This window comes from Budorcas taxicolor, chromosome 1, assembly GCF_023091745.1.
Source record: "Budorcas taxicolor isolate Tak-1 chromosome 1, Takin1.1, whole genome shotgun sequence".
Taxonomy (NCBI): domain Eukaryota; kingdom Metazoa; phylum Chordata; class Mammalia; order Artiodactyla; family Bovidae; genus Budorcas; species Budorcas taxicolor.
In genome coordinates this window covers 145,692,705-145,714,184 of record NC_068910.1, presented here as the reverse complement: position 1 = coordinate 145,714,184, position 21,480 = coordinate 145,692,705, and the positions used below count along the sequence as shown (strand labels likewise).

The window sequence follows — 21,480 nt, the reverse complement described above, 5'->3', positions numbered from 1 at the left end:
ATTTCTCTAAGGAGGTGTCCTCACTTGCTTCCTCTTTATGGTATTTGTCTACCACCCCCAGTCAGGACCAGGGCAGCTGGGGCCTCTGGCTTAGACGGCATGGCTTGGCTTTCAGTTTGTTTGGTTTTTTTGGCCCCGTGGCATGCAGGATCTTAGTTCCCCAGCAGTGGAAGTGTGGAGTCTTAACTACTGAACCACCTGGGAAGACTAAGTAGTTTAATTTCATGTAATCCTCACCACATCTATAAGAGGGAGATACTACAATCACTGCCCCCACCCCCCATTTTATAAATGAAGAAACTGAAGTTTAGGGAAATTTTACAAAGTGTCCAAGAGGGAGGATTGGGATGGTCATACTCTAAAGCTTTTGTCACGTGTTACACAGTTTTCTAGTTGTGGATTTACTGGGTTGAGTTAATTACACTTGGAATTAAGAAGCAAACATAGGCAAGGGAGTGCAGAGCTGAAAGTTGAGAGCAGAATCCTGCCCATTCTCTCATTCTCTTGGCTGGGCAGACCAAAAAAGCAAACTCTTCCTATCAAGGGGACCCTAAATAAATGTTGAGACATCAGCTTAGGATGCCTTCCAATTACAAAGAAAACAGCATCACTGACTTCTGTTTGAACATCTAGTCTCTTAATGGGTTGCTACTTGCCCTGGTAGGGATTAGCTTAGTTAAATAGCTAACTTTTTTTTTTTTTCCCCCACAGGATGAGATGGTTGGATGGCATCACTGACTCAATGGACTTGAGTCTGAGCAAGTTCTGGGAGATGGTGAAGGACACGGAAGCCTGGCGTGCTGCAGTCCATGGGGTCACAGAGAGTCCGACATGACTGAGCGACTGAAAAACAAAGAAGTGGGCATTTAGATAGTCTCCAGGTGTTTTTTTAAATACAAATAATGCCATGGATAAACTTCCTTGAATATAAATCTTTTTAATGGCATTGAGAACTCTCCATATGGCTAGGGTAAAACTATATGTAGTGTAGGATAGCAGAGGTGTCATATATCTTTTTTGTGACATGAAATGGAAAGATGTGAATTATCAACTCTTCCAGTCTGTAGCAATTCCAGAATTTACCTCTCTGTTTCCTTGTGGGTTATACTATACAGGAGGGTGGGTGGGAGAACTGCTTCCTCTCACAAGGATGAACAGGCAGGAGTAGGTGATAGGAGCAGAAGGGTGGAGGGAAAGGCAAGGGGCAGACAGGCTGCAGGCAAGGGGCAGGTTACTCCCTATTTTGGATCCATCTTCACAGCCTTTTGGCAGAGGGCTCCAGGTAATCCTGTGGTATCTGCTATTTTCAGCTCCTCTTCATTTGTGATGCAGAATTTGTGCCCTACAGCTTTCCCAGTGACCTATCGCTACCAATTATTCTTTCATTCATTCAACAAATATTTAACCTCCACCTGCCATGTGCCAGATATAGTTGTAGGCACTGGAGATATATGCAAGTGAATAGAACAAAAACAGCCTAGCTGTGGGGAGCAGGGAGCAGAAATAAACATATGAGCAAATAAACATGCCTGTAACACGTCAGGTCATAAATGTTATCAAGAAAAATAAAGCAGAGTATGGGGGGAAGGAGAGAGCCACCTTCAATCCACAAATGTGTTCAAGTCTTTCCTACTGAAATAAAACTTTATTGAGCCTTATAACCACAGTCCACTCTTACTTCCTTTATAGCAAGTTTCCTTAAAGGGGACACCTACATTTGCATTTGTCATTCCCTCAGCTCCCAGTTTCTCAACCAGCTGCAGCCCCAAACCCAAAGGTCCAGTTCTGAGCTGATTTCCCCCTGAGCCCCACTACTGTTCCTCCACTGCCAACCCCTCCAGTTGGCAGAGCCATTTTTAGTCCTTTCTCACTTTCCCTTCCCCCATCCAATCAATCATAAAGGCCTTCTTACTTTTACTTCCTGAATATCTTTCTCTTCACCTTCATTGTCACTGCCTCTGTTGGCTTGCTAGGGTCGCTGCATCAAAGTACCATAAAGTGGGTTGATCAAACTACAGAACTTTATCATCTCATGGTTCTGGAGGCTGGAAATCCAGCTTTTGGTAGGTCTGATTCCTTCTGCAGGCTGTGAGGGAAGGATCTACTCCAGATCTCTCTCAGGCCCGTGGATGGCCACCTTAACGTTCACATGGCGTTCTCCTTGTATTTTCACATTGTCTTCCTTCTGTGTTCAAATTTCCCACTTTCTCTTGATTGATTGATTGGCCATGTTGTACAGCATGTGGGATCTTAGTTCCCTGACCAGGGATGGAACCCATACCCTTTGCAATGGAAGCATACTCTTAACCACTGGACCACCAGAGAAATCTCCAAATGTCCCCTTTTTATAAGTAGATCAGTCATATTGGATTAGGTACATTCTAATGATCCACTTTACCTTGACTGGACCTCTGTATATACTCTCTCTCCAAATAAGATCACATCCTGAGGTGTTGAGAGGTAGGACTTCAACCCAGGAATCTTGGAGGGGCACAGTTTAATCCAAAACATCGCTTTCATTCAAGGTTTTGTCACTTCTCAACTGTATCATTTCTTATTTGTCTCCTTAGGGGAGTCCCTGCTCCCAGCATTATCTTCTTTCAATCCATCCTCCACTCTGCTGCCAGAGGATCACCTAAAACCTGCTATGGCTGCCAGGATAAATCCACAAACCGGCCCTTTGTCCTCTGCCTTCTGCCATCCTTCCCAATCTTACTTCCCACCATTCAAGTAGCATTTTTGCAGCCATCTTGAGCCCTTTGTCATGATTACCCTGCCTGTGAACTTGACTATGTGTGGCTCCTCCTGCCTAGGATGGTCTCTTCCTGCTCTCACTAACTGAACGGTTCATGGGGTCTTCAGGCCAGCTCCAGTGACATCTTCCCTCAAAAGCCTTCCCTAACACCCCCATTCTGGGTTTTGTGTTTTCCCTCCAGGACCTACATTCCCTCTGCCTTTCTCTCTGCTTTTCTTTTACTTACTAGTCTGTCTTCCTTACCAGAGCCTCTAGTTCAGTGCCTAATATACCAAAAGTACTCACTACACATTTGCTGAACACATGAGTAAGTGAATAAATGAAACCTCCTTTAGAAAATTGCAGTGTCAGAGTTAGTTAGGTGGTGATAACAAAAGTTTTTACAAGGCAGGGACAAAGTCAGCGGTGGGTGTGGTAATCAGAAAGGTTTTAAATTCTAAAAGGCAGACAGAAACTGCATTTCAGCTGCTGTCGCTGTTTGGAGGAAAGTACCGCTACTGCATTGACTGTTTAGCAACATGACCAGCAAGAAAATAATTGCAGTGTTTGGAGCAACAGGTAAAAAACTTCTTACTTTAAAAGTGTGTGCTGACTTGGCTTACTTTCTTGTTTTCCTGTTTTTAACTTCAGAGCCTGCAAGCATAGACTGAACAAAGAGCCCTTTGGAGAAATTTGAAAAAGTTTATCATTTGCTTGCATTTCTGATGTGGTAAAAGGGCAGGGTGATTTGACTTGATTTGTTCAGAAATGATCTCAGAGGCACAAGGACATCTGACATATTCTCTTGTTCTTGATCATGGGCTGATTTGTTGGTGTCTCATTTCAGCACAAGTTATCCGCTACAGACTTTTCTCCACTCACTTCCTGACAAACACAAGGAGCAAATGTGAGAAGGCCATGGGCATGTAGAAGACAGCTGCATCCTGACCAGAACAGGAAGGACTCTGAATTGACGGAGTGGGTGGGGATTAGGAGAACACACGCCCGGACTTCTCTCCTGCACAGCTGCCCGAGCCTTGAAACTGGCATTTCTGCTTCCACTCTGCCTCCCTCACAATCTGTTCTCCAACAGCTAGACCTATCTTTGCAAATCTTTCCAATCAGCTCACTCTCCGTCTGTCAGTTCTCATTTCTGCCTTTTGATGATCTATTTGAGACTGTTGGATCATGGCAGGTCTCGGCTGAAACCCCCCCTCAACAGCGCCCCCTACCTCACTCAAGTGAAACGAAAGCCCGACTATTGGCCTGCAAGACCCTTCTCGCACTTCCTCCTGTGCCATTCTCCCTCTCCCACTGTGCCTGTTCCTCAGACACACTCCCAACTTAAGGCCTTTGCACTGGCTGCTCCCTCAGCCTAGAATAATCTTCCTTCCTTCGTCACCCACGATGTTTTCTCTCTCTTTCCTTTTTTAAAATGGCAACTTCACTCCACCCTGCCACTGTTTGACTCCCCTTCCCGCTTGATTTCTTCCTTTACCATCTTCTCTCCACACTAGGATAGAAGCTCTATGAGGACAGGGGTTTTATCTGAAGGGAGGCAAGTGCTAAAGTGGGGAGAAAAGAGAACTAAATTCTCAAAAACCCAACAGCCATGGGCTTCCCAGGTGGCTCAGTGGTAAGGAATCTGCCTGCCAATTCAGGAGACACCAACCAGTTTGATCCCTGGTTTAGGAAGATCCCACATGCTGCAGAGCAACTAAGTCCGGCAGCTGCTGAAGCCTGTACCCTCTTCAGCCTGTCTTCCACAACAACAGAGGCCGCCAAAATAAGAAGCCCTCATACTGCAACTAGAAAGTAGCTCCCACTAGCCTGGACTAGAGAAAGCCCGTATAGCGGTTCCCCACATTGCCCCCAAAACAACTCCAAGAGCCAGGTATGACACTGACTTTAAAAGGAAGAAAAAGGCAATCAGATGAGGGGATGACTGTATATTGTATTAGGGCAATAGTGAAGCTGTTGGTTTTTCCTGAAAGAGATGAGAAGTCACTGAAGGGTTTTGAGCAGAGTTGTGACATGATAAGACTTGGTGCTAAAGCTTCATGTTGGTTTCTGTTTGGTGAAGAAGCTGTAGGGGGCAAAGGCTGAAGCAGGGAGACTTAGGAGGCTGTTGCCGTGAATCAGGCATGATTGACAATGGCTTAGGCTAGGGAGTGGTCAGATTCCCAATATGTTTTAAGGAGCATTGACGTGGTTCCCTGATGGGTCAGATATCAGAGGTAAAGAATGACTCCTAAGTGTTCTGGCTTGAGCAAATGAAAGAATAAAGTTGTGAAATGGGGAGGACCTGGAGGGAGCAGGTCAAGACAGGTCAGGAGCCCTGTTTCAGTCTCTTTAAACTTGAGTTGCTGCCTAGGCACTCAGAATAGAAGGATGGTAAGAGCCTTGGGAGTGGCTCCTAAAGGAATCAGGTTAGATGTGTTGAAGTTGAAGAAAGTTGGCTTGCAGTTGGCTGAGGAGGTGTGCTGATTGCTTTTCTGCCCAGTTTTAATCCTTTATTCAATAACCTTGGATTTCTGGGTGTGTGTTTGGGGATTTGGGAAAGGGTTACTAGATTTGGCAGATAAAAATACAAGATGCCTAATTAAACGTGATAGGGAAAGTGTTAACCCTTACTTGTGGATGCGTTTGCATGTCAAACACTTGAGCATCATCTCCAGTGTCTGCCATTAAAATGCTGCTCTCTTCATGGACTCACCTGCAAGGGAGCACAGCCAATATGGTTGAATTCGTCCCCTGGTTTGAGTCTTAATGAGACATTAAAGTGGGTGTGATTAGGAGAGCCAGTTCTGGTTTTGGTTCAACTCCTCTTATTTTTTCATATTTGTCCATATTGCTTGCTTCTCCATTTTATATAGGTCCAGGCAAAGACTGTCCATCTGAAAGCTGAGAATGCAGAGCACAGAGGTTTCATCATTTGTACTTCCTTCCTTCACTCATTCTTTCATTCAATAAACAGATATTGAAAGCTTGCAAGGTTCCAGGCACTAATCTCAAAACATGAATGGCAAACGGGGATAAAGAGTAAAGAGTTTGTCTTCAAGGTGAACTTTGTTACAGTACAGCCATAAGGAAATAATTACAACAGTTAGTGTTTTGAGTTGCACCGTGTCCCTCCCCAAATTCATATGTTGAAACCCTAATCCCTAGTACTTCTGAATGTGACAGTATTTGCACATATACAATGTGTTATTGTATTGTTAAAGAGGTCATTTAAAGAGGCAGTTCAGTTAAAGTGAGGCCACAAGAGTGGGCCACAGTCCAATCTGACTGCTGTTCTCTTGAGAGGAAGGAAGTTTGACACAGAGACACTAGGGGCTCGAGTGTACACAGGAAAGACCGCATGAACACACAGTGAGCTGTCTCTCTTTTTACAATCCAAGGAGAGAGGCTTCAGGAGAAATCGAGCCAGCCGAGGACACCTTGTTCATGGACTTCTGGCCTCCAGGGGTGTGAAAAATATGGGTCGTTTAAGCCACCATTCTGTAGAATCTGGTTATGGCAGCTCTAGCAAACTAATAAGGTCAACAGATTTTTTAAAATTGAATTTTAATTTTTATAGATGTAGCGTTTCAGAAATAGTCTTCTCAATGTAATATCTTCTCCAATCTCTGAGGATATTAATCCTTTAAAAATTTTCTTCTCTTCCCTGCTTTTTTATATCTTTTCATCAGTTTGTTTATTTTGGTTTTACCTTTCATGTTGGCGGCTTTCTTCGAACATTTGATGAACTTTGGCTATCCGTTCATATTCAGTACAAGAGTACAAAACTGGCTAAGGGTCCAAAGGCAAAGTCCCCAACGGCAGGATTATCAGTGGTCTATCATTTGGGGTACCCCCAAAAAGAAGTGCCACACTCTCTCAGAGAAGTTGAGAAAATTTAGTAAAGATGGGAAAGAACAGAAAGACTAAGTAAGCAACGCGAAAGGACCAAAGGACAAGAGAGATGACCAAACCCTGGGAAGAGCAGCAATGTGAAGGGGCCACCACTGCTCCAACCCCTGGGTCCCCTGTTGATGCCCTCCTCTGGCCAGACCCAGACTGAAGGCAAAAGAGCCCACTGATGGATTTCATACAGGGCAGCCTCTCAAGGAGCTAGGCAGGAGAGAGAACGGAAGGTGTATTTTGAACCACACACACACAAAATTCAGGACAGATATGGGACCAGTTTGATGGAGGATCCCAAATATCAGTGAATGTGTAGAGTATGTGGTATCCCCCATAGGACATTCAGTAAATATTTGTAAAGTGGGTAAATCAGGTGAGTGATGACCATATCATGAACAGTCTTGAACACCACAAAAAGAAACTTCTGCAAGTTTTCAACCTTTTTTAAACAAATAATAGAATAGGAACTTCTTTTGAAAGTAAAATTCTACGAAGAACCGAAAAAATGAAACCTCTGACCAGTTAAGGCTTCTCTTGTGGCTCAGATGGTAAATAATCTGCCTGCAATGTAGGAGACCCAGGTTTGATCCCCAGGTTGAAAAGATCCCCTGGAGAAGGGAATGGTAACCCATTCCAGTATTCTTGCCTGCAAAATTCCATGGACAGAGGAGCCTGACCAGTTAAAAGTAGAATTGCTTAGTGGACTCTGGGGTGGAGGCTCTGGTCCCCTGCTCTCCTGGCCTCCCTGTTGCCTCCAGGCTCCCCCATTCTTTCTCTCCTCCACGGCTTCTGCTAAGCTACCTCTGAGAATGCTGTGAGAAACCTAATTTGAAAACCGCTCTTGCAAGCCATGGGAATGCCTCCTGAAGTAGTTCCAGCAGCAGTTTTACTCTGAGTAACTGAATTCCTTGACCAGCTTCTTTTAGTGAACTTTCTTCCTGATCCTTTCTGTGTTTTTTCTTCCCCAATTCCGCAGGAGCTCAGGGCGGCTCTGTGGCCAGGGCCATGTTGGAGGGCAAAAAGTATGTGGTGAGAGCGCTGACCCGAGATGTGACCCGCCTGAAGGCGCAGGTGCTCCGGGACCTTGGGGCCGAGGTGGTTGAAGGGGACCTGAATGACAAAGCATCGGTGGAGGCTGCCTTGAAAGGAGCCTATGGGGCCTTCCTGGTAACCAACTTCTGGGACCATTTCAGCAAAGAGAAAGAAGTGTGTCAGGTGGGAAACAAGTTCAAGCCCTTTCTTTTTTCCTGCCTGGCCAAGCTGCCCTCCCTGGAAGGGGTTGGGCCTCACCCCATCACTTCTCTCTGGCATTTATGAAATCCATGTACTTCAGGTGGATTATTAGGTGACTGTAAAATCAGTGTCATGTGACATCTGTCCAGAGGTGACCTTGGAGATCTGAGAGTGGTCGTGTAGTGAAGCCAGTTATTAGAGCCTCTGATGTTTACCATTTGTAGTAGATGGCACGTGAGGGTTGGCAGCAAGGACATCCCATGAATTAAGGTTACTCTGAGAGTGAAATGGGAAGAACAAAATGGAAGGACTGTGTTTAGACTTCTGGCAGAGAATTTGGAAATGAATTAACAATGGGTACATAAGAAAGGAAGTAAGCAAACAAGCAAATGAGCCACAAGGATGAACTCCAGGGAGAATGAAAATTTGTCGAAAAAGTGAATGTGACCATAAAATATCGCGTGGCTCTGCTTCACCTGTGTTAGCACCGATGAATGATGTAGCCCCAAATACATATTCTGTATGTGATGGTTATGGTGGTGGTGGGCTGTATGTGTGAGAATACTGTTGTGCTGTTGTTAAGATGTGTCCAACGCTTTGCGACCCAGTGGACTGTAGCCCACCAGGCTCCTTTATCCAGAGGATTTCCCAGGCAAGGATACTGCTGTTTTCTTCTCCAGGGGTCTTCCCTGACCCAAAGATCAAACTCGCTTCTCCTGATGCATCTCCTGCTTTGCAGGCAGGTACTTTACCATTGAGCCACCAGGGAAGCCCATGCGAGAGAGAGAGGGAGAGAGAGAGAGAGAGAGGGGGGGGGGGGGAGGGGGGGAGAGAGGGGGGAGAGAGGGAGAGAGAGAGCACTGAAGATGGGGCTCTTCTGTTATAGTAGAGATTTAGTAGATGATTTCTTAAACTGAGAAAAACCAAGGATTAGCAGTATTAAACATTTTATTTAGAAATAAGCAGCTGAAAGAGATGAAAATGAGCATGTAGACTATCAGGAATGAGCCCATAGAATTTCTGGAAAGTAGTCATCACCATGAGGGGTACAGCGAACTTTTCTGTCGTTATAAGATCTACTTTCCCTTCCTCTATGCCAGTACTATTTGCAATTTATACATAAGTTTAAATAGAAAATATGAAGATTAGATTTTTAAAATGTAATGGATGGGGTCAGACTTTTTCAGAAATGGTAAAATTCAAAAAAAATGAAGAGCAGGATTGAACCATTTTAGGAACGTCTGTTAATTGCGTCACTTACAGCTTGTCTTTAAGTGATAAATTTAGGAAGGGCTTATTTTAGGAGCTCTGAGTTCTAATTCTGATATTCACTTACTATGGAATGTAGGGGTACAAATCATTTCTCTGTCTCACTTTCTAAACCTAAGCCAGATTAGTTATGTCCTCTCTGTCTGGTATGGGGTTTTGTGAGGAAAAGAAGGAAAAAGAGAGGGAGAGGAAGGATGCAGGAGCTTTGAAAAAATTGGAACTAAAACTACAAAAAAGAAAATATATGTACATCCATGCATGCTTGTACGTGTGTGTGTATTTACAAAAAACAATTATATATATATATGTCCCTCCATTTTGCCCTCAGTATCCAAATGGTGAACAGATATAATCTATTATCAGAAAACATTACACACTGCTTTCTCAGGTATCCCTGAGCTTCTTATATATATATATGTGGTAGTGGATCACAGAGTTGCTGACAGCCCAGAGGCAGGGGCCGGGTTCCTTACTGTTTGCACCAGAAGATGCGTTCAGCATTTTGACACAGTGGAGCCTCTGCTCCTGGATCCTGGTGGCCTCTCCTATGATCTGAGGCTGGGAAAACTCTCCTCCAAGGAGGACTATAAGAGAAAGAGGGGGTGGGTAGAGGACCCAGAACCAGCCCCCCAGTCTGCATGCAAATTCAACCTTCCCCATAAGGCGTCTACCTTTGTCCCTCAGGGAAAGGTGGTGGCTGATGTTGCCAAGAGCCAGGGTCTGAAGCACGTGGTGTACAGCGGCCTGGAGAACGTCAAGCGCCTGACAAACGGCAAGCTGGAGGTGCTGCACTTTGACGGGAAGGGAGAGGTGGAGGAGTATTTCTGGTCCATTGGCGTTCCCATGACCAGCGTCCGAGTGGCAGCTTACTTTGAAAACTTTCTTGGCCCACTGAAGCCAGTGAAGGCCTCTGATGGAGATTACTACACCCTGGGTACGTGGAGGGTTGTAGTGAAACTGCCCGGACACCAGCTTTCCCCCTGCCCAGCCCCCTATTCCCCTCCTTCCTCTCTCTGCATGCCATCCGAGTGCTCGCTGTGTGGTTGGCTCTGGGTGAAGTGCTGACAGGGGCCCAATGTTGTCCTAGATTTCCTGGGGAGCTGGATCTTGGGCTGGAAACACCAAGGATTACACTTCCTGTCTCATCCAGCTGACACTCCTCATATAAGCAGTGAGCCATGTGGCCTCAGGCCTCAGTTTCCTCATGTCTAAAAGGAAAGTTGGACAAGATGACTTTCCCTTCTAGCTCATCTCCCTGCCCTTCTGTGGCTACAGGGAACACATTCTCTTGACCTGGATCTCAGGGTCAGAATCCTGAGAGGGTCCATGGCCATACCACCCTGAATGCACCCGAGCTTGTCTGATCTCAGAAGCTAAGCAGGGTCGGGCTGGTTAGTACTTGGATGGGAGAATCCTGAGAGAGACAGTGACTCCCTGGGAACGGGTTTCCAGCCCTGCCTGCAGGGTCTGGTTCCATAAGTCTGGTCTGGGGCCTGCAAGACTATAGTTCTAACCAGGACTCCCGATAATTCCAGTGCTGCCAGTCCACTGGCCAGCACTCCCCTGCCCTTTGGGAACATTTTCTTTGCCCATAGTCCAGGGTGGCTCTGTTGAATGGAGGGAGTGTGAGAGAATCAGTGACTGCAAGTCAGTCATTCTTCCCTGGCACATAATTAAGACTTGTCAGGGACGTAACTAGTGGCAAAGCAGATCTGAGCTGGAGCCTGGAGCACCTGGCGCATGTCACAGATGACTCGGGTAATAGTTCAACAAGTGACCAGATAAGTGTGTAGGTGTGATACACCTCCTTACCGCCCTTCCCTTCTTCCTATGCCTCTACCAGATTTCAGAAGCCTGCACACATGACATTTCTCAGGTTCTAAGCTAGGATATTATAATCTATGAATTAGATTGGCCCTAGGTGAGAGGTTATGCTTTAAACTTCTGCTGGTACCCAGTCCCATTTGAGCTCCCCACGTTTGTAAAAGGAAATGGCACCCCACTCCAGTACTCTTGCCTGGAGAATCCCATGGATGGAGGAGCCTGGTGGGCTACAGTCCATGGAGTCGCAAAGAGTCAGACAGGACAGCGACTTCACTTTCACTTTCATTTTCTTTCGTGTTTGTAAAACCCAGCCTCAGGTATCCCTGAGCCTCATCCTCTCCCTTCTGTCAAGCGCCGCCCCCTCCATAGGGAATAGCTCCCTGCCACCACCCCCCGCACCCCCTGCGCCTGCCCACACACACACCATAGGGAATATCGAACATTTACTGAGGACTTACTGGGTGTTTGGTGTCTGTTTCATAGATGGGGAAACTGAGGCACAGATGGATTAGATTAACTTTGCCAAGATCAATAGTAAGGTAGAACCAGAACTTGAACTCTGGTAATCTGACTCCAGAACCATACTCTTTTAATGGAAAAAAAAAAAAAATTTTTTTTTTTGGTCACACCATGAGGCAAGTGTGATCTTAGTTCCCCAACCAGGGATTGAAATCATGCCCCCTGTGGTGGAATTGTAGAGTCTTAACCACTGTACCACCAGAGAATTCCAGAACCATATATATATATTTTTTTTTCAGTCAATAAGAAATTTACTTGTTTTAAAAAAATCCAAATGCCGGCATTGTCCAGAAAAATTTAACAGGTTTATTTATAATTGTTATAAAGTTGAACTGCTAAAACTTGTTCACTGAAACATTCTGACATTCATTAATACTTTATGTCCTGCATTTATATTAAAATATTCACACACAAATTAAAATGGAAAAACTGCCAGTACCTGATTTCTGTCCCCTATTTTTCCACTTGCAATCATATACTTAGGTAACTTTTGACCCCATGGGAAAAAAAAATCTAACGTTCAGAACTATCAATAGCAGGAAGAAGATAATTTTTTTTTTTTAAAGAATGAAATGTTTACCATCTTAGTGGATTCTTAAGCACGTTCTCCACATATGCGGCATGCTAGCTCATGTCTTATGGCATAACTGTTAAACGTTTGGCATAGATAGCACACAGGTTCAGTTCAGTTCAGTTGCTCAGTCATGTCCAACTCTTTGCGACCCCATGAATCGCAGCATGCCAGGCCTCCCTGTCCATCACCATCTCCTGGAGTTCACTCAGACTCACGTCCATCGAGTCTGTGATGCCATCCAGCCATCTCATCCTCTGTCGTCCCCTTCTCCTCCTGCCCCCAATCCCTGCCAGCATCAGAGTCTTTTCCAATGAGTCAACTCTTCGCATGAGGTGGCCAAAGTACTGGAGTTTCAGCTTTAGCATCATTCCTTCCAAAGAAATCCCAGGGTTGATCTTCAGAATGGACTGGTTGGATCTCCTTGCCGTCCAAGGGACCCTCAAGAGTCTTCTCTAACACCACAGTTCAAAAGCATCAATTCTTCGGTACTCAGCCTTCTTCACAGTCCAACTCTCACATCCATACATGACCACAGGAAAAACCATAGCCTTGACTAGATGGACCTTAGTTGGCAAAGTAATGTCTCTGCTTTTGAATATACTATCTAGGCTGGTCGCAACTTTTCTTCCAAGGAGTAAGCGTCTTTTAATTTCATGGCTGCAGTCACCATCTGCAGTGATCTTGGAGCCCAAAAAAATAAAGTCTGACACTGTTTCCACTGTTTCCCCATCTATTTGCCATGAAGTGATGGGACCGGATGCCATGATCTTCGTTTTCTGAATGTTGAGCTTTAAGCCAACTTTTTCACTCTCCTCTTTCACTTTCATCAAGAGGCTTTTTAGCTCCTCTTCACTTTCTGCCATACGGGTGGTGTCATTTGCAGTTCTGAGGTTATTGAGATTTCTCCCGGCAATCTTGATTCCAGCTTGTGTTTCTTCTAGTCCAGCATTTCTCATGATGTACTCTACATATAAGTTAAATAAGCAGGGTGACAATATACAGCCTTGACGTACTCCTTTTCCTATTTGGAACCAGTCTGTTGTTCCATGTCCAGTTCTAACTGTTGCTTCCTGACCTGCATACAGATTTCTCAAGAGACAGGTCAGGTGGTCTGGTATTCCCATCTCTTTCAGAATTTTCCACAGTTGATTGTGATCCACACAGTCAAAGGCTTTGGCATAGTCAATAAAGCAGAAATAGATGCTTTTCTGGAACTCTCTTGCTTTTTCGATGATCCAGCGGATGTTGGCAATTTGATTTCTGGTTCCTCTGCCTTTTCTAAAACTAGCTTGAACATCAGGAAGTTCACAGTTCATGTATTGCTGAAGCCTGGCTTGGAGAATTTTGAGCATTACTTTACCAGCATGTGAGGTGAGCACACAGGTTAGTGTCTTCAAAAAGGCCAACAAGATAGGCCTCAGTTGCCTTCTGCAAAGCACCAATAACTGCACTCTGGAAGCGCAGATCTGTTTTGAAGTCCTGAGCGATTTCCCACACCAGATGCTGGAAGGGGAGTTTGCGAAGTTCAGTGGACTTCTGATAACGTCTAATTTCACGGAGGCCTGTAAAGATGAGGTTTCTTCACCCCTCCAGTAGAGGGCGCATTGTTGGGAGCAGCTTTTGTAGTGAGTTGCTTCCTCGGTCAGAGAAGGCAATGGCACCCCACTCCAGTACTCTTGCCTGGAAAATCCATGGACGGAGGAGCCTGGTAGGCTGCAGTTCATGGGGTTGCTAAGAGTCGGACATGACTGAGTGACTTCACTTTCACTTTTCTCTTTCGTGCATTGGAGAAGGAAATGGCAACCCACTCCAGTGTTCTTGCCTGGAGAATCCCAGGGACAGCGGAGCCCGGTGGGCTGCCGTCTCTGGGGTCACACAGAGTCGGACACGACTGGAGTGACTTAGCAGCAGCAGCAGCTTCCTCGGTGCTTTACCGCTGGTTGATTTGCCTACATACGAGCCATGGTATAGAGACCTCCTTACTTAACCCTTTCTCCTTTGGCTGGAGCTAAGTGAGCTAGAGGTGACGCTGGCCGGCTGCGAACAGAATTCTTTTTGGTAAAGAACCATATTCTTTACCACTGTCCCTTAGCACCTTTTAAACTCAGCCCAAGAACTTCAATCTTCAAATAAAAGCAAACCTCAGAGTCAGAATAGACTTCATTCTGAATGCCTCGAAAACAGAGACTGCTTTTTTACAATTATAATGTATAATTTATTTAGAATATAATTTATTTATATTTATAAATTTATATATCTTATAATTATAATTTGTTTATAATTTACTTACATTCATAAATTTATATTTTATAATTATAATTTGTTTATAATTTATTCATATTTATAAATTTATATATATTATAATTGTAACTTATGCAGAGGAATGAGCAGACATTTTGCCTACCCAGATATCAGGTAGGAGGTTAATTTTGCTGCAAAAAGACAAACTGTGACGTTTAGTTCCTGGCTGGTAAACCTTAAGTCACTTTTACACTGGACTGGAATTCAGAGACCTTGACTCTTGTCCTGGCCTGTTGTTTCCTAACTGAAAGGCACTGGGTGAGTCAATAGACTTAGATTCTTCAGTTTAAAAAATGGCAGTGCTGGGGCTAGATTATGTCCACATTGGGTTCCAGTCTCAGGAGTGTGGGCTTCCGGGAATCTGTGAGAGGCTATGCCCACCTGTAGGAAGGGCACAGAATTCGGTGTGATGGATGAGGGCTTGAGTTCTCTTCTGCTGCTTGCTGGCTGAGTAACTCAGGCAACTCCCTGATTTTGCTATGTTTCAAGGCTGTTTTGAGGATGAAACCAGCCAATATGTTTGCTAACTGATTCATTCAATAAATATTTGAAGGCCTCCTACGTGCCAATGACTTAGTTCACTTTACTGGGGATTCAGTAATAAACCACTCAAAGCAGACAAAGGTCTGCCCTCATTAAGCTCATATTCTGGTCGAGGAGGTGGATGGCAGAGAAGCATAAGAGAGAAGTAAAACATATTATATGTTAGAAAGCGATAAGTGCTCTAAAAAATGAGGCTCAGTAAAGTGTATGTGGAGTGGTAGCAGTAAGCGTGGTATGTGAAATTTAAATTAGGTGATTGGTGGGCTTTGAGAAGGTGACATCTGAGCAACTTCTGATAGAAGTAACTAACTGGCTTTGTGAATATTCAGGGGAAGACATTTTCAGGCAGACAGAACAGACAGTGTGTTTGGATCGGGGCAGGTTGGGGGCTTAGGGAGAGGGGAGTAGGAGGTGAGGCTGGAGCTAGTAAAGGGTCTGGTCCTGTAAGTCATGGTTTTTCTCCTGAGAGACACAGAGAGCCATTGAAGGGGTCTGGGCAGATATGACATGAGCTAACTTTAGTTTTTACAGAATCACTCTGACTTTTGTGTTGAAAAGAGCCTGTGGAAAGGCAAGAGTGGAATTGGAAATAAGGGGCCCAACTTTGCAATAATCCAAGTCAGAGATGGTGGTGTCTTTGTTGTTCAGCCGCTGAGTTGTGTCTGATTCTGCGACCCCATAGACTACAGCACACCAAGCTTCCCTGTCCTTTGCTGTCTCCCAGAGTTTGCTCAGATTCATGTGCATTGAATTGGTGATGCCATCTAACCATCTCACCCTCTGCCGCCCTCTTCTTCTCCTGCCCTCAATCTTCCCCAACATCAGAGTCTTTTAGACTCTCATCAGAAGAGTTAGCTCTTCTCAGATGGTGGCTTAGGCTAGGGTAATGCCAGTGAGGATGGCGAGAAGTCTTCAAATTCTGGACACTATGAATACGACTACAAAAAAAAATGGATCTGGGGTGGGAGACAAATGTCAAGGTTGACTCTAAGATTTTTAACTTGAGAAACTGGAATCATAGAGTTGCCATTAACTGAGAAGGAAGTCTGTAGCAGAAGCAGGTTGTCCAGGAATTCATTTTGGGGCACAGTGAGTTTCTAATGTCTATTAAACATTCAAGTAAGGATATTGAGTAGGACATGGGGCAAATGCATCTGGAGCTGAACAGAGATATTGGGCTTTTTGCACAGAAGATGCTTAGTAAATGGTAGTTTTTTTTTTTTTTAATCAATACCCAGGTATTATGATATTTTCTCAAACAAACCTTATAACTGCGTAGATGGTAGCGACTCAGTGTTACATGGTGCTCCCATACCTTTTGTTTAACTGGTTGATTAATTCAGATTGATGGGACCTACCAAGGATGTGATGTAATTAGCTCTTTTTATCTTTTTATTTTTTAAACTAGCACTGCCTATGGGGGATGTACCAATGGATGGTATCTCGGTTGCGGATATTGGAGCCGCTGTCTGCAGCATCTTTAATTCTCCAGAGGAGTTTGTGGGCAAGGCCGTGGGTCTCAGTGCAGAAGCGCTGACTATACAGCAGTATGCTGACGTTCTGTCCAAGAGTTTGGGGAAAGAAGTCCGAGACGCAAAGGTGAGTTTCTAAGAAACATAAACATGATCACAAGAGGTCACATCCCACTAACTTACAAACTCTGGGAGACTTTTCACAGATTTGGGCAGGGTTGAGCTGAGGCTGTTGGAAGAAATTGGAGAGGATTCCTGTTCTATGAATCTGTCTTCATCTGTTGGTGCATCTGAATCCTACCCTTAAGACTTTATTGCTTTGGCTTCAGGTTAATCAGCTTATTAAAGTACAATTCCTTTTGGGTGGAAAGAACTTAAGACTCTGAAGACCAAGGTACAACATTCTCATATATACCAACCTCCCCTCCCCTCCCAGGGACTCATTGCTGATCAGGCCAGTGTGCCAGAGTTGGCCAGCATCAGGCAAGGCACTTAGCCTTTCTGAGCTGTGGCCTCCTCATTTACAAAGTGGATGAGAGCATCCACCTGGGGAGTTTTGTGAAAATTAGGGTATATTTAGAGAGCTTAGCTTAGTGTTTGGCATATAACAAGCATATCTCAAGGACCTGTTACATACCTGGTGCTACCTCTGAGGACGTCACAGCAGAGTTGGGGTGAAAATTCTCACTCACATGAAGTCACAGTGGTCAGACAAGAGCAGAGCACTGTGGTGCTTGACTGTGTTGCCCACACTCTCTGCTCTATGGGCGGTCAGAGAGGGTAGGAGAAGGCTTCACCGAAGAAGTAGCTTTGAGGTGGTCCTTGAGTCTGGGCAAGACTGCGAATGGGTGGAGGGAGCAATAGAGCTGGCCTAAGTTCTAGAATCAACAGGAATGAACCGGAGGCAGTCTGGGGAAGTGAGCAAGTCCTGGCTCTGCCCTTATCCCTCTGGGGACTCTTGGAAAGTTACTTAACTTCTCCATGGTTGTGTGTGCGTGTTCAGTCATGTCTGACTCTTTGCGACCCCCTGGACTGTAGCCCGCCAGGTTCCTCTGTCCGTGGGGATTCCCCAGGCAAGAATATTGGAGTGGGTTGCCTTTCCCTTCTCCAGGGGATTTTCCTGACCCAGGGATGGAACCCATGTCTCCTGAGTTTCCTGCATTGGCAGGTGGATTCTTTACCACTGAGCCACCTGGGAAGCAGACTTAACCTCTCCAGCCTCCCTTTGTTCATATGTTAAAGAAGATTATTACACTTGCCATAGGCTTGTTGCGAGGATGTGGTGAGTCCCATGTGGGAAAGGCTATCATTGGGTCTGGCATTTAGTAAGCCCTCGATAACTAACTGGGTTGGAATGGCCTGGGCTTGAGTGTGGCCACAATAGACCTTTTATAGAGAAGTGAGGGCAATGGTTCCTCCTGAGTGCTTCCAGACATTTCTCCAAGCAGCTCTTGTCAGAGGATGGAGAGAGAAGAGTGTTTGTGAGAAGGAAGTGTGCGTCTGTGTGTGCCTGGCCTGGACACTGTTGCAGCTGAAAGGAGGACCCTCCCTTCCCTCAAGCTGGCAGGCATCAACTAACGCGGCTCTTTGCCTCTCCTGGCTGCTGTTCTCCCCTCTGTGAAAGGAGAGTGTAGTCTGGATGGTTTCTCAGGCTCTGCCCAGCACTGACATTTCTCCAGAGTAGAGAGAGTCCCTTCCTCTTTACAGAGTTGAGTCTGCTTTTGCAAATTAGGATTGATTGGAACACACGCACACTTTTGTGTATTGCCTCTGGCTGGTTTCAGGATACATTGGTAGATCTGAGTAGCTGTGACAGAGACCATATGGCCCGAAAGCCTTAAATATTTATATCTGGCCCTTCAAGAGTAAGTTTGGTGAACCCTGCTCTAGAATGTTTCCTAGAGTTAGGGGCAGAGGGTTGATTCTCATTTTCATCGGCAGCTCTTGGGCCAGTGAATCTTGGGAGGCTATCTAGACTCCCAGTTCACCTCAGGTACTGGCCCTGTGTGGAGGCTGACAGATATTTTGAGGAGAAAACTATTGTAGGTATCAATCCAGCTATAAAACCACATTTGGGGATCTCACTGAAAACCACTCAAATTTCATGGAGAAAATGTTACTCCCAAGCCCAAGAAGTCACCACTCATTCAAAAGATGGACTTATGAGAACATCTGCAAAGTCATCTATCCCTGGGTCCAAATTTACTGTTTAGTGACTGACCCCTCTCCTAGTGCTTTGCGTTTGGGTCTTGTATTCGTTTTGTCTGTGGGGTCTGAACTCTGTAAAGAAGAAGGGGCTGCTGCTGCTAAGTCGCTTCAGTCGTGTCTGACTCTGTGCGACCCCATAGACGGCAGCCCATCAGGCTCCCCCGTCCCTGGGACTCTCCAGTCAAGAACACTGGAGTGGGTTGCCATTTCCTTCTCCAATGCATGAAAGTGAAACGTGAAAGTGAAGTCGCTCAGTCGTGTCTGACTCTTCTCGACCCCATGGTCTGCAGCCCACCAGGCTCCTCCGTCCATGGAATTTTCCAGGCAAGAGTACTGGAGTGGGTTGCCATTGTCTTCTCTGAAAGAAGAAGGGGAGGAAGGTGAACAATGTGGGCGTATGGTGTGTGTGCATTCATTTCAGAGTACTGGGTAGACATTGTTTGGGATGGCTCAGGATTGTCCAAGCATCTCTCAGTCACATAATAGGTTTCTGACGGCTCTGCTGCATGTTTCACAATGCAGCAGAAACTTCTCTGGCACACAGAATTTTATGGGATTAGAAACTGGAAGTTTTACAGAATGGTTAATGCTGTTCTTAGAAACTAACTTAAAGCCACTGGTGCTGGTCTGGAGTAGAAAAAGGCGTACAGGCTGCGGTACTCTGGGGAAGGATGCATGTGGCCACAAGGTGGCGCTCCAGCCCTGGCAGTCTGACTTTCCCTGTCTGTTCAGAAGGTCGCTGTTTGCTTAATTACTTCATGACTACCCCCTCACCCCCCACCCCACTCCTGAACTCCCCAGAATAAACTCCCATCGGAAACTCTGATCTGGCTGAAACTGCCTGTCTAACTCCAAAAGGGACACTGTTCTCTCAGAAAAGTGAGACACAACAGAGCAAATCTCTTTTCTTCAAAAACCTGCAGAAAAGAATCCCTTATTTTCCTGAGGAATATTAGTTACCAAAGTTACAGGATGAGACAGTAACCCAAGGAGACAGACATTTTAGAAGTCGTCTTCCATGCTTCTTTGATAGTGTTCAATTTTCAAACTCACTAAAATTTAAAAATGTTTTCTGATTTCAAAAATTATAAATGCTTACGGCAGAAAATACAGAAAATTATTTTAAAAAAGAATATAAAAGTCACATTGTTTAATCTATCAGAGATAGTAACTGTTAAGATTTGTACATTTTCTTCTAGTCTTTTTCCAATATATATGTAATAAAATTACAACAACATGCTAAGTACCATTTTGGATCTGGCTTTTTCACTTGACATTAAATTATGAGCATATATTTCTATTCAGCTTTTTAAAAAATATTGACTGCATGATATTTCTAGTGTAGATGTACCATAGTTACCATAGTTTATTTTACCATTCCTCTATTTTTTGGATATGCAGATTGTTCTTGATTTTTCATTATTATAAATGGCATGACAGTCGTTGTTTTATATGAGTTTGCACCTGTTTCATTATTCTAAGACCAGATAGAGGTTAGAGTTTTCTGAGAGAGGTTAGAGTTTATTGCTGGAGGCTAAAGACTGATTATATTGGATCCAATAGTTAGAAATGTTCTTAATGGGAATCCCATGGTGGTCCAGTGGTTAGGGCTCTGAGCTTCTCCTGAAGTGGGCAAGATTTTGATCCCTGGTCAGGGAACTAAGATTCTACATACCATGTGGCGTGGCCAAAAAAAAGAAGAAAGAAAGAAATGGTCTTAGTTGATGCAGATAGCGTCACTATAGATCCACTTAATGTCAGAAGGGTTTTGCAGAGGGTGACAGAGGGTGGCTCAGTGGGTATGTGATGAGCAGTGTTTGTTGGGCCTGGCTCTGGCAGAGGCTGCATGGCTGAAATTCAGATGTTTGTTTCCCATCAGGAGGGAAGGATGGAGAATCTAGTGCCTTGATGCTTCATGGAGGGCTTGATGGGTTGAAGATCTCAAAGGAATGCTGAGGAATCCCAGGAGGAAATGTATATAAAAACCAGTCAGATAAAGGGGCTATACACCCATGGTACCTTATCCCAAGTGCTTGTGGCCAGAAACAATTCAGCTTTCAGAATCTTTCAGCTTTTAGATGGGTTATGTCTACACACACTATGTAACATCACCATCAGGGGCTGGGGCAGGACCCTATAAGCAAACATAACAATATCTCTGCAGAGAAAGACAGGGAAATTTCCACTAAACAGGATGAAGACTATAAATAACTTCTCATAAGTTTAGATAAGGTTTTGCCCCTAAATTAGTTCAGAAAAGTCAGTATGTTGCCAAATTGCCCATGAAAAAAACTTCAATGTTTCTTGGGTCTTGGGATTAGGCGAAAGAACTGTGGATTTGTATCATTATGAAGGTGAACAAGTTCTTCTCCAACTGTTTTAAATGAGGGCTATAACATTTCCTGTTGTTTCTTTTCTTTCTTTCTTTTTTAACTTGTTCTTAAAAGATCACCCCAGAGGCTTACGAGAAGCTGGAATTTCCTGGAGCAAAGGAAATGGCCAACATGTGTCGTTTCTATCAAATGAAGCCAGACCGTGACATCAAGCTCACCCACCGACTGAATCCCAAAGTCAAAAGCTTCAGCCAGTTCATCTCAGAGAACCAGGCAGCCTTGAAGAGCTCCTAAACTGTTCACACAGGCCTCTGAGAACACAGTTCTTCCTCCCAGATCCTGGTCTTCCCTAGAGCACTAAATCTATGTTTATAGAACAGATAGCTTAGAATACAGTTGTTATACCCTGAAGGCTTCCCTGGGTTGGGATGGGGCGGGGGCGGGGGCGGGGGCGGGCGGTAGGACACGCAGAGCTGATTGACGCAGTAATTGACCCACATGTAATGTTCCAGCTGCTCATAAACATGGCACACCTGTCAGGTTAAGTGAGAAGCTCCCAGCCTG

The 21,480-nt window shown here is 44.8% G+C and overlaps 1 protein-coding gene across 1 annotated transcript; it reads left to right on the top strand.

Annotated features, from left to right (window-relative positions):
• The first annotated feature begins 3,273 nt into the window (after window positions 1-3,273).
• LOC128052678 (nmrA-like family domain-containing protein 1) lies at window positions 3,274-21,210 on the top strand. The gene is made up of 5 exons (XM_052645250.1): window positions 3,274-3,313; window positions 7,617-7,855; window positions 9,827-10,076; window positions 16,312-16,502; window positions 21,031-21,210. The coding sequence occupies exons 1-5, from the start codon at window positions 3,274-3,276 to the stop codon at window positions 21,208-21,210; spliced, it is 900 nt and encodes a 299-aa protein (XP_052501210.1).
• Window positions 21,211-21,480: the final 270 nt, after the last annotated feature.